The following is a 13,093-nucleotide window of genomic DNA, read 5'->3' on the forward strand; positions in this document are numbered from 1 at the left end:
TTGGATTGGTCGATTTCCCTTAGAGTTATTGCCATTGATTTAATGAAAAATGCCCAAAAATGTCCGTCCGCAGCCATTTCTCAGTAACTAGCAGGTCTAATTTCATGAAACTTGAAATAAATATGAACCAACATACTGCAGTGATGTCCATCAAGTTTTTTTTTGGATTGGTCAATTTCCCTTAGAGTTATTGCCCTTTATTTACTGAAAAATCCACGTCTGCAGCCATTTCTCAGTAACAAGCTGGTAGAATTTCATGAAACTTAAAATAAATATGAATCAACATACTTTGATGATGTATGTCATTTTTTTTTTTCAATTGGTCAATTTTCCTAAGAGTTATTGCCCTTTAATTATTTGAAAATCTACAGATTTGTACATAACTTCTTTTATTCTTTTCCGTGAACATTTATTATAAACATGTGAAGTTGTGTACCCACACCTGGTCACCACCTTGCTTTCGTCACACCCCCTCCCCCGACCAACCTCCCCCCCCCCCCCCCCCCAAAAAAATTCTTTCCTTTTTTATTATTTTTTTTTTTCAGACTTTCATGAATATTTATCAACATACAAAGTTGTACTGTTCCCCCACCTCACTCCTCCACCCAGTCATCCCCCTCCCCCCCCCCCCCCCACATTTTTATTTTTTTTTTCATTTTTAATTTTCCATCCATATTTCATATTTATAATCAACATCGATGATCAATGACAATAATCGATGTTTTGTACCCTCACCAGTCACCCCTGCTGCCCCTCCTCCCCCAACCAAAAAGTAGCATTCATTTTCTGTTAAATTGATTTTGACAAATGAAATTATTTGCTTCTTTTGCTTCTTAGTAACATCCTTAACTTTTTGCCGGATATCTTTTTTTGCCATTCCCTTTCGGCGGGGGATACCAACTCATCGAATTTGCTTGTTATAACATGATTTTCTTCATCAGCAGAATGATAATGGGATAAGTTTCTTCAACATTCAGCGTAATGATATCTATCTGGTGGCGTGTTCTGCCTCACCCCTCCTTCCTGTCATGGTCATTGAGTTACTTACAAGGTGAGTTTGTGTAAAGTTACGTCTACACGTATTATGGGAGACACTTTGTTTTTTTGCTTTCACTATCTGTCGGTCCATATTTAGCTTGTCTTGTCTGCTTGTTTATGAGTTATCTGCCCAGAAAATTGGATTTTTCTTCAAATTTGCATATTCAAGGACAGATAACTCCTGAACAAGCATGATGACCTTCAATTTTTTTTAGCTCGACTATTACGAAGTACGAGAGCTATCCTACTCACCCTGGCGCCGGCGTCTTTCTGCGTCCCCCCCCCCCCCCCCCCCCCCCGTTAAAGTTTTTTTACATTTTTTTTTTTTCTCCTTATCTCTGTAATGACTTGGTGGATTTGTTTCAAACTTCAAATAGTTATTCCTCTTCATCACCCACATCATATGGCACAAGGGCCATAACTCTCACACCAATATTTCCTGAATTATCACCCCGTTTTACTTAAGAGTTTCAGGTTAAAGTTTTGGTGCACTTCCACTCTATCTCAGTTATTACAATATGGATTTGATTCAAATTTAAAATAGTTGTTCCACATCATCACCCACATCATATGACACAAGGTCCATAATTCTGGCACCAATTTTTCATGAATTATTTACTTGAAATTTCAGGTTAAAGTTTTGATGCACTTTCAATGTATCTCTGTTATTACTAAATGGATTTGATTCAAACGGATTTGATTCAAACTTAAAACAGTTGTTCCACATCATTACCAACATCATATAACACAAGATGCATCACTCTTGCACCAATATTTCATGAATTATAGAGTTACACTTATTTAATGTTTTGATACACTTTATCTTTATCTCTTTTATCACTTTATACTTTTGACACAGACTCAAGCTATTGTCAATATCTTCATCCACATTGGAGTCATTAAACACTCCAGTGACAGGTCCAGCCTCCTCAGATGTGCCCAGTTTCACTATCCAGCATCAAAATAGTCGAGCGCGCTGTCTCCTGTGACAGCTCTTGTTCATAATTCTGTTTCTAACATGGCACTGTGTTCATATACAAAGTTTGAACAAATTCTATTATTGGATTTTTTTTACCCAAAACTGCCGTAACCGTTGTTAAATGTCCCATGGTAGAGTTTATTTGATATGTGTTTCATTATAGTTTTTGCGTTGTCCGTCCGTCTTTCTGTCCATCCATCCAGAGCCATATCTAGGTTGTGGTTGGGAATATTTAAATAAAACTTCATAAATACATGTTCATCACTATGAGGTTATGCGGCCTGTCAAGTTTCAGTAAGATTGCCCAAGTAACATCAGAGTTATGACCCATAGAAGTTTGTAGTGTTAACTATATAGGGTACTATAAATATGGCAATTTCTGCTTCATTACTTGTGATATATTTGACCTAGAACTATGAAACTTAAACTGAATTTAGATCACCTTAATGGGGTAGTGCAGTAGTGCACACACAATTTAGTCAGGATATCTTCAGTAACTTAAGAGTTATTGCCCTTTAATTGTTCAAAAATCCACATTTTTGTGTATAACAAACTAACCAATTGGTAGAATTTCATGAATTAAACTTCTTTTATTCTTTTCCATGAACATTTATTATAAATATTTGAAGTTGTATAACCACACCTGTTCACCCCCTCCGCCTTGGTCACTGCACCCCCCCCCCCCCCCCCCCCACCAAAAAAATAATTTAATGTTCCATGAATATTTATCAACTTGCGAAGTTGTACCTTTCCCCCACCTGGCTCCCCCACCCAGTCACCCGCCCCCCCCCCCCCCCCCCCCCCTCCATGACATTCAACATCATATTCGCCCCCTTAAACAACCTTCCTTGAATATTTATCAGCATGTGAAGTTGTAACCACACCCACCCACCCCTCAGCCCCGCCACCACCTACGTTCCAGATTTCTTACTTGATTGTGCTCTCTTTGAAGGACATCTGTTCTTTTAAGTTCAAATGTACATGTTAAACAGCAACACTTGGTGCCAAACTACTTGAATACAATATTTCGTTCTAGTTACATTTCAAGCTCACATTTCAAATAATTCCATATAATTCTAAAAGCTTATTACAGTAAATATATTCCATTCAAAATAAACATATTCCATTCAAAATAATTTCATTAGTCGGGATCAAAACGTAACATACAATTATTAAGTACACTTAAAACATTAGTTTTCTGTTAAATTAATCCTGACTAAGGAAATTATTTGCTTCTTAGTAACATTCTTAACTTTTTGCCGGATATATTTTTTTGCCGTTCCTCACCACAAACCCATTCGGTGGGGGATACCAATTCATCAGTTTGCTTGTTCCTATAGGTTCTACCATATATGTAAAGATTTCTGTGGTGTGGTCAGTGAACTGTCAGTAAAAGAAAATATTCTGCTTCTGTATGAATTACTGGATGAGTTCATGGTATGTGCAGGGAATATTTACATTTCTAGTTCTCTTAATCCGTAATATCTTTGAGAAATGCCTTGAATAATACTGTTGAATTTATGTGAATAAATACTGGTAAACCTGAAAATTTGAAATTGAGACAGTAATGCTATGTAGTGCACTTAATTCAGGGTAACCAACCCAAGTGACTTTTCGGTATCGTACACACTGGGAATATAGCTCAGTTCAGGTAAGACTTTGACTTGTAGTTATTTATTACTTGATGGATTTTGATAAGATTAAAAGTGTCGAGGACAGGAAAATGAGTGCTTTCCTCGGCACAAAGCGTCTGCCACACATTCGTGACACTTCCTTCAAACTCTTCGTCCAAAGTCCAGTGTGTATGCTACCTACACATAATTATGGTCTGCCAAACAACATTTGGGAGAAGTGTCTTGAGAAAAGTATTTGAATTTTCTGGCAGATGCTTTGTGTTGAGTCAAGCACTTTGATGCTTTTAATGGTATTTAAATCAGCCGAGTAATTTCTGAAATTATATTCAAAAATGTTACCAGAATTGAAGGAATCCTTTGTGCGTATGATACCAATATGTCACGTGGGTTGGCAACCCTGTTAATTGCTGATGTCGAAAATAAAATACTGTAAAATCATTTAATTGCGTGGGCATGAAATTTTGTGAATTTAGTCAAAACGGCAATTTCGTAGGGATACGAATTCGTGGATTTCAACTTTTCAGCATAAAATGAATGGGAATTTTACTTGTTCATTGGGATTAAATTTCATGAATTGACTCAATCACGAAATCCATGAAAATCAGTCCCCCATGAATACAGGAATGTCAGTGTTACAGTGTGTAACCTAGTAGTAAAATTTGCAGAGTGAAAATGACAATATTTAGCGCTTATAAAAACTTTTCTAAAGAAGTAGGCTTTTTTAAAAACGTGGTAATTTTTAATGAATGTACAAATAAAAGCCAAAGTCCCACACTCGAAACAATCATATAAAACCAAGATCCGTTACTTAGAATTTTACATTGAACTGCACATTGCTAAAAGCTTATAAAATTGCTATCCTTATGATTACATTCAAATTGCAAAGTGTCTTAAACAGAAAGAGGTGATAATTGAAGCCCTGACTCAGACTTAGAAGTATAGACTGTTTTCCTTTGCAGAATGAAGGGTATGTTCAGCTAGCATCTACTGAGAAACTCCGTCCCTATATCCAGTCTACACCAGTTGTTGTTCAGAAGGAGAGGTCTCCGGCAACAGAAATATCCTCCAGAGTTGTAAGTTCTTTAATGCACTTACCATTAGAATAATCTCAGTAGTCTTGGATTTTTAATAGCTCCGGTGAGGTATTGTGACAGGTCTTTGTCTGTCTGTCTGTTCCTTAAGCACCAAGACCCACTTCCATTTTAAAGTGTTGGAATTACCGTGTATTATATTTGACACTTGAGTTGCCATTGTTCCTGTGGGCAACTGTGGGCGGCATCCAACAGATCATTTTAGCTCAATAACTTTAGTTTGGATTGACCGATTGTAACCAAACTTTGTATGACATTGTAGGGTTTTTATGTTATTAAAATCACACTGTCTGTCCGTCAGTTTGTGCCTCTGTGCGTGCATCTGTGTAAATTATTGTCCAGGCTGTAACTCTGCCATCCATAAAGGGATTTTGAAATAACTTGGCATATTAGTTTACCATAATGAGACGATGTGTCATGCACAAGACCCAGACCCCTAGCTCCAAGGTCAAGGTCACACTTAGAGGTCAAACATTAACAGAGTCTGTTTTGTGTCCAGTCCATAACTCTGCCATCCATGAAGGGATTTTGAAATAACATGGTATAAATGTTTACCATAATGAGAGGATGTATCATGCACAAGACCCAGACCACTAGCTCCTGGGTCAAGGTCACACTTAGAAGTCCAATGTTAACAGGTGTCCGGTTCATAACTCTGCCATTCATAAAAGGATTTTGAAATAATTTGGCCTATAATAATGAGACAATGTGTCATGCGCAAGAGCCAGATCCCTAGCTCTAAGGTTAAGGTCACACTTAGATGGTAAAGGTTAACATGGTGTTTTTTGTCCAGTCCATAATTCTGCCATCGATGAAGGGATTTTAAAATTACTAGGCATGAATGTTCTCTATAATGAAATGAGACAATGTATCATGCGCAAGAGCCAGACCCCTAGCTCCAAGGTCAAGGTCACACTTAGAAGTCAAAGGTTAACATGGTCATTTTCATGTCTGGTCCATAACTCTGCCAGTTATCAATGGATTTGAAAATAATTTGACACAAAATTATGTTACCTAACCATTTTGAGAAGATGTGTTATGTTTATGACCCGGGTCTCTCAGGTCAAGGTCAAGGTCACAAAATAATTCATACCTAAACTATTCTGGCATATTTTGTACAGACAATGATAGCATTCTTGGGCATGCGTCTGGGGCATTTGTCACCAATAGTGACAGCTCTTGTTCTTTTTTCAGACATAGACAGAGAGCTTATTTGGGGTTTGTCAGATCAAGGTCAAGTTCAGTGTTACTAAAAACAGAAAAAACAGATTCTGCCCAGTAACTTTAGTTTGGGTACATTTGTTTTCACCAAACTTGGTATTTATATACCTTTTTAATCCCACGCTGCGAGTGGTGGGGGTTATAGGAATGGTCTACGTCCATCCGTCCTTCCATCCGTCTGTCCGTAAAACAATTGTGTCTGCTCTATATAACTTAAATCCCTTGAGGGGGCCTCCGCGGCTAAGTGGTTAAGGTCGCTGACTTCAAATCATTTGCCCCTCATCAACATGGGATCGAGCCTCACTCAGGGCGTTGAATTCTTCCTATGAGGAAGCCATCCAGCTGGCTTCTGGAAGATCGGTGGTTCTGCCCAGGTGCCCGCTCATGATGAAATAATGCACGGAGGGGCACCTCCACCATCAAAGCTGGGAAGTTGCCATATGACCTATAATTGTGTCGGTGCCATGTTAAACGCAACAAAAATAAACCCTTGAAGAATTTTGATGAAACTTGGTTCAAATGATCACCTCAACAAGACAATGTGCAGAACTCATGAGTCAGCCATGTCGGCTCAAGGTCAAGGTCACAACTCAGGATCAAAGGTTTGAGCCTTCCATTTTGTGTCAGCTCTGTATCTGCTAAACCCTTTAAAGGATTGTCATGGAACTTTATTCAAATAATCACTTCATCAAGACGATGTGCAGAATTCATGAGTCAGCCGTGTTGGTTCAAGGTCCAGGTCACAACTTAGGGTCAAAGGTTTGAGCCTTCCATTTTGTGTCTGCTCTGTAACTCCTAAACCCCTTGAAGGATTTTCATGAAACTTAGGTCAAATGATAACCTAATCAAGACAATGTGCAAAACTCATGAGTCAGCCATGTCAGCTCAAGATCAAGGTCACAACTCAAGGTCATTCTAGAGGCCACATTTATGACCATATCTTCATGAAACTTGGTCAGAATGTTTATCTTTATGATCCCTGGATCAAGTTTGAAGCTGGGTCATGTTGGATCAAAAACTAGGTCACATTCTCAACCCTTACAGAAGAAAAAGGCCTGCTGCGTACTCTTGCTGTGTACATACAGCGTATATGATGCGTACATGATGTGTACTGAATTCAAGGGCTTTAAATAGTACGCAGGATATACACCGCACATACACCGATAGTACGTTTGTAGTACACTTTTGACATGCAAATGAGCTCTGCCGCGTACTACTTGCTGCGTACATGCTGTGGACTACATAGTACACAGGATGTACGCTGGAGGAATTTAGTATGCGGGAAATAGTACACAGCATGTACGTGGCACATACACTTTTCACATGCAAATGAGCCTGCGGTGTACTCTTGCGGCGTACATGCTGTGTACTCCTGCGGCGTACATGTGGTGTACTCCTGGCCCGAGTCCTGCGGCGTACATGCTGTGTACTCCTGCTGCATACATGCTGTGTACTCTTGCGGCGAAACTGCTGTGATAATGTAAATTCCTTACCCCGCCAACTTTCGTATGCAAATGCTGATCATTCGGACAGAAAAAAAAACAGAAAAAAGATAAGTGACATGCATCAATAAGTATTTAACCTTACCAAAATAATGTAGATTGATGTTATCAAATAAATTAGTATGCTTTTCTTCATCCACTTTTCAATGAAATAAATCAATTTTTAGCTCATCTGATTTTTTGAAAAAAAATGATGAGTTATTGTCATCACTTGAGCGGTTGTCGGCGTCGGCGTCGGTGTCTGCGTCGGCGTTGCCTGGTTAAGTTTTATGTTTAGGTCAGCTTTTCTCCTAAACTATCAAAGCTATTGCTTTGAAACTTGGAAGACTTGTTCACCATCATAAGCTGACCCTGTATAGCAAGAAACATAACTCCATCTTACTTTTTGCAAGATTTATGGCCCCTTTTGTACTTAGAAAATATCAGATTTCTTGGTTAAGTTTTATGTTTAGGTCAACTTTTCTCCTAAACTATCAAAGCTATTGCTTTGAAACTTGGAATACTTGTTCACCATCATAAGCAGACCCTGTACAGAAAGAAACATAACTCCATCTTGCTTTTTGCAAGAATTATTGCCCCTTTTGGACTTAGAAAATCAGTTTTCTTGGTTAAGTTTTATGTTTAGGTCAGCTTTTATCCTAAACTATCAAAGCTATTGCTTTAAAACTTGCAACACTTGTCCACCATCATAAGCTGACCCTGTACAGCAAGAAACATAACTCCATCTTGCTTTTTGCAAGATTTATGGCCCCTTTTGGACTTAGAAAATATCAGATTTCTTGGTTAAGTTTTATGTTTAGGTCAACTTTTTCTCTTAAACTATCAAAGCTATTGCTTTGAAACTTGCAACACTTGTTCACCATCATAAGCTGACCCTGTACAGCAAGCAACATAACTCCATCCTGCTTTTTGCAATAATTATTGCCCCTTTTGGACTTAGAAAATCATTTTCTTGGTTGAGTATTATGTTTAAGGCAACTTTTCTCATAAACTATCAAAGCTATTGCTTTAAAACTTGCAACAGTTTTTCACAATCATAAGAGGACACTGTACATCAAGAAACATAACTCTATCCTGCTTTTTGCAAGAATGATGGCCCTTTTTAGACTTAGAAAATCATGGGTAGGACAATATTTCTATTATACAAAAAAAATCAGATGAGCGTCAGCACCCGCAAGGCGGTGCTCTTGTTGTAGCATGTAATTTGGTAAACATTTGAAGAAAATGGCGTAACTGCATCAAGGGGAAACAACTTTAATGCAACTAAATATAAGTGTTATGATTTATTATAGACGTTGTGTGCGTAGTATGTATTTATTTTGATTAAAATCCATCTGAGAACAATCTAGGTCTGGAATTATATAAGCATTTATATACTTTTACGTCCGTAAAAAGTAGCGCACCAAAAAAATTTGGATTGATTTTTTCCAATGGGGCGAGCGCAATTAGCCAAAAACGTTCTGAAAATATACGAGCGGCAAATCCGATGAACAACTTTTTAATTCGGTGAGGCCTTAATGAGTTAACATAATGAGCATTAAAGCCTTTATAAAACATGATAGAATGGTGTTTTGCTTAATAGTATTCAAATAACAGTGAGAGCTATTATAATTCTTCTCATTCGGGCGCTGTTTAGGCATTATCTTGGTAATTATTTCATGTATTACAAAATGTAATGCAACGAAGTTCAAATAAGGCTTTTCAATTATCCAAGTTAGAAAACTCCAGGATTAATTCAAAATGAATAAGAAAATATATTTTTACACTGCATACAAGGTGCAGCTCAGAAATCACCAAGATGTAAGCTTCACAAATGAACATTGCAAATAGTTTGGCATATTTTCATTGTTCAGAATACCGGTAATCTGAACTATTCTATGCTATTAAGATAAAAGTTACTCGGAAATCAAGTTCTTGCTTCAAAAAAAAAAATAAAAAAATGTACAAATCCTTCCTGCATGAAGTGTACTTCAGACTTTTACCTAAAAAATTCAAAGTATAAACACCAAAAAAAATTAACAAGTCTTTCCCGCGTATATGAAGTTTACTTCAGACTTTAACTTATAAAAAAAAACTAAGTATAAATGCCAAAAAAAATGTACAAGTCTTTCACGCGTATATGAAGTGTACTGCATGAATTTCAAAGTATCTGAGGTGTACATGCAGTGTACTATTTTCTTATACAAGTCCCTCCTGCATACATGCAGTGTACTCCTTAAATTTTCAGAGTCTTTGCTGCGTACTTGGAGTGTACTAGTGACCTCCTGCGTACATGCTGTGTACTCGTCGAAATAGTACGCGGCATGTACGTGGCATGCTGTGTATGTAAAATGTACTCCTCTGGCGTACTACTGTGTTCGCGGCATATACACAGCAAATACGCAGCATGTACGCCACAGAGGCTTGCTTCTGTAAGGGAAGTCACATGAAAAGCTTGATAACACTCTTGAGACCAGATTTATGATCATATCTTCATGAAACTTGGTCAGAAAGTTTGTCTTGATGATCTATAGGTCAAGGTTGAAACTGGGTCATGTGGGGTCAAAAACTAGGTCAGTAGGCCAGATCAACTCTGATGAGCGATATAGGGCCATCATGGCCCTCTTGTAATATCTTCTTGGTTCATTGTGTGACGAAGCTATCTAGCAGGCTTGTGGAATTTGGGTAGTTCTACTTAGGTGTCTGCCCATATTGGATAAAATACCTGGAAAGAGAACCTGGGCTCTTCCTCCACCATGTAATCTTGAAAATTGAAGTGTGATCAAAAGTGTAAGGAGTTGATGTATAACAAAAACAGCAATAAAAAGCAGTGGTTTGCATCATCTCTGCATCATCATGACAGTTTATTAAATATATGCCTTTGCATGAGAGTTCTGTTTCATATAAATATTACAGTTTGGTATAGAGACGAAAACAGTATCAGGATCAGCATCCAGTAAACCAGTGGTGCAGTCACCCAGTGAGCAGGTACGTCTTTCAAATTTTTAATAACTTAAAGCTTGATAAAATACTTACATCATTATATCAGACTCAGAATTAAAAAGAGCTATTAAAAGATATCAAGTAAAAAACATACTCTTATGCCAACTTTGAAGGAACAGCTTTTTTTGCACCATTTGGTGATTGGAAATTGTTTCCAATCACTACTGCAAGAATGCTTTGACATATGATGGCAAACTTCATAGGACGATTGCCTGCTGTCGTAAAAAGATTTAGGGTCATTTGGTCAAACTCCACAGCATATTTTTGACTGGAAACTAGATATCTTATCTGACACAGGCCATCATGGGATGGGGGCATATGTGTTTTACAAACAGCTCTTGTTAATATTAGATATAAATCAGATAATCCCAACAATCTACTAAGTGTACTTGATGACTGCTTCCTGGGTTTTAGTTTTAGTGTCACACCAGATGTAATGTTTGCAAACACTAGAGCAGATTTTGGATTGGAACTGGCAACCGCAGAATGTTTAAAAGATTATGTCATGTGGCAGGAACAAATTGTGTACGAAGTAGAATATTCTCATTTGTTCTAGTCATGGTATAACTCCTAAAGTTTGTAAGTTTACAAGTTTACTGCTTTGTAGACAAAGAACATTCTACTCCTTGTGTAGTAGCCCTGTGGGCGGTAATATGGTGCAGTTAAGACTTTTTGATTTGCTAAAAATATTAAAACGCCTACTTTTTCACCAAAATGTGAATTCATTATAAAAACAAACAACACTTGATCTATCATACTGATTTTCAAGCAAATATAATATTGAACATTATTTGTTTTCACGTCTATAGCAGCACAGCCCTTTAATGCCCTCTCTGTTTACATTGCCGGAAATATGGAACACAAGGACGTAGCCATGTGCAATGTGTAATATAAGTCATATAAGAAAGGTTTTAGCTGCTAGCACGTACAATATGTATATTTTTAAGTGTTTTTAGTAATTCTTAGATTAAGTAGGGATCAGTAGTACAGGAGTGATCTCAAGTGATAAAATCTTAAATAATGCAACATGTCTAAAATTACACAATAAAACAACATGACAATAACATCTTAACATTAGTTCGCATGCTTAATATTTGCAGAATTAAGATTATTCATCAGCTTTTAAATTTCTGCTTGAAGACATGGATCCTATAAAGTATTCAACTTCAAATTATAATAATTCCAATCTACCCAAACCCATTTGCTCTGTATAATACAGTGGTATGCATGCTTTTGTTGTAGTGGAAACATATGATTGATGTCGTTCCAAAGTCTTAAGATGTGCTAAGTGTAAAATGAACGCTTGCTTAAAATTTCTATGGCCGACCATTCATGTACTTCGCTGTTTTGTACCTCCCTAAACGTGTTTTTATTCAGCAAATTTGCCACAGACGCATGTATTTTCAATGGCGATGTCATTTGCGGCATATTACCGGCCGCGCCATATTACTGGCTTTTGTCATATAGTACCTTTCTGTTTCACTTTCTGCTTGGCTATTGCAAATAACAGAGCTTTTGTTGTCACTTTTTCATTGCATCTTCATCAACATCAGCATCATGAAAGTTTTGAATATAATGAGGTTTCTGTGAAACTACTACCTGGGCTGAATGCTTTCAAATTTCACACATGCATTAGACATCAGATTACCCCATAGAACAAGTTGCATAACTCTAGCTTTTTTTTTGTAAAAATAGTGTTGCATGTAAACATGCTTCTCAGGAATGACTTGATCAAATTTTTTTCAGATTCTCCACACATTTTTGGCATCATGGGATGACCTCACATTACAAGTTTCATAACTCTGGCTTACATTTTTGGAAAATTATGCCCCATTTTCAAGTTAGAAACTTTCTTAGGTAAGCTGACATCAGGTAAAAGGGCTTCAAATAGTCAAGCGCAATGTCATTAGACAGCTCTTGTCTTACACGAAGTCATTCATTTGCAGGCATGCTACTATAAACTGGGTTAGGATGACACAGTTTTAAGAAAGCAAGTGCAACCAATTCAGACAAAAATGGGCTAAATTTTAGCAAATAAATATGAATTCTTATCTTACAGAACAGGAATGAACTGTATGTAGATGTGATTGAAAGAATGTCTGCAGTGATAGCAGCTGATGTAAGTATACTGTTATATATTTAAGAAATAACATATAGCAGAACCGTGTTTTAATATATCAAAACAATATGGTATGAGGTTATACACTTGCAGTCTTTTATATCATTTCCATTCTGAAATGTCTTTTATATAAAGTAGTAGATCAAATGTGGTAGCACTCTTTATTTGCGCCTGTATGGTGCCAAATAATATGTGGACGTAACGTCAAATGTCCGTGTTTTAATTGAAATGTGCATTTATTTTTTTATCCCCCGCCGATGAAATCGGGAGGTGGGTATTGTTATGGCGTTGTCCGTCTGTCATGTCCATCCCTGCGTCTGTCCACAGCCATTTCTCAGTAACTAGCAGGTAGAATTTCATGAAACTTGAAATAAACATGAACCAACATACTGCGTTGATGCCCGTCAAGTTTTTTTTTTTGGATTGGTCAATTTCCCTTAGCGTTACTGCCCTTGATTTAATGAAAAATGTCCGTCCGCAGCCATTTCTCAGTAACTAGCAGGTAGAATTTCATGAAACTTGAAATA

The 13,093-nt window shown here is 37.3% G+C and overlaps 1 protein-coding gene across 2 annotated transcripts in view; it reads left to right on the forward strand.

Annotated features, from left to right (window-relative positions):
- LOC123535709 (AP-4 complex subunit mu-1-like) overlaps nt 1-13,093 on the forward strand; it is a 48,744-nt gene that overhangs the window by 14,564 nt on the left and 21,087 nt on the right. Inside the window, exons 3-7 of one of the 2 annotated variants that reach the window (XM_053549563.1) lie at nt 942-1,051; nt 3,358-3,454; nt 4,611-4,724; nt 10,361-10,432; nt 12,507-12,566. In XM_053549563.1, coding sequence (XP_053405538.1) covers nt 942-1,051; nt 3,358-3,454; nt 4,611-4,724; nt 10,361-10,432; nt 12,507-12,566 — 453 coding nt within the window. The remainder of the gene's footprint in view (nt 1-941; nt 1,052-3,357; nt 3,455-4,610; nt 4,725-10,360; nt 10,433-12,506; nt 12,567-13,093) is intronic. The other variant, XM_053549567.1, reaches the window with a different exon arrangement.

This window comes from Mercenaria mercenaria, chromosome 1 (genome assembly GCF_021730395.1).
Source record: "Mercenaria mercenaria strain notata chromosome 1, MADL_Memer_1, whole genome shotgun sequence".
NCBI classification, from domain to species: Eukaryota; Metazoa; Mollusca; class Bivalvia; order Venerida; family Veneridae; genus Mercenaria; species Mercenaria mercenaria.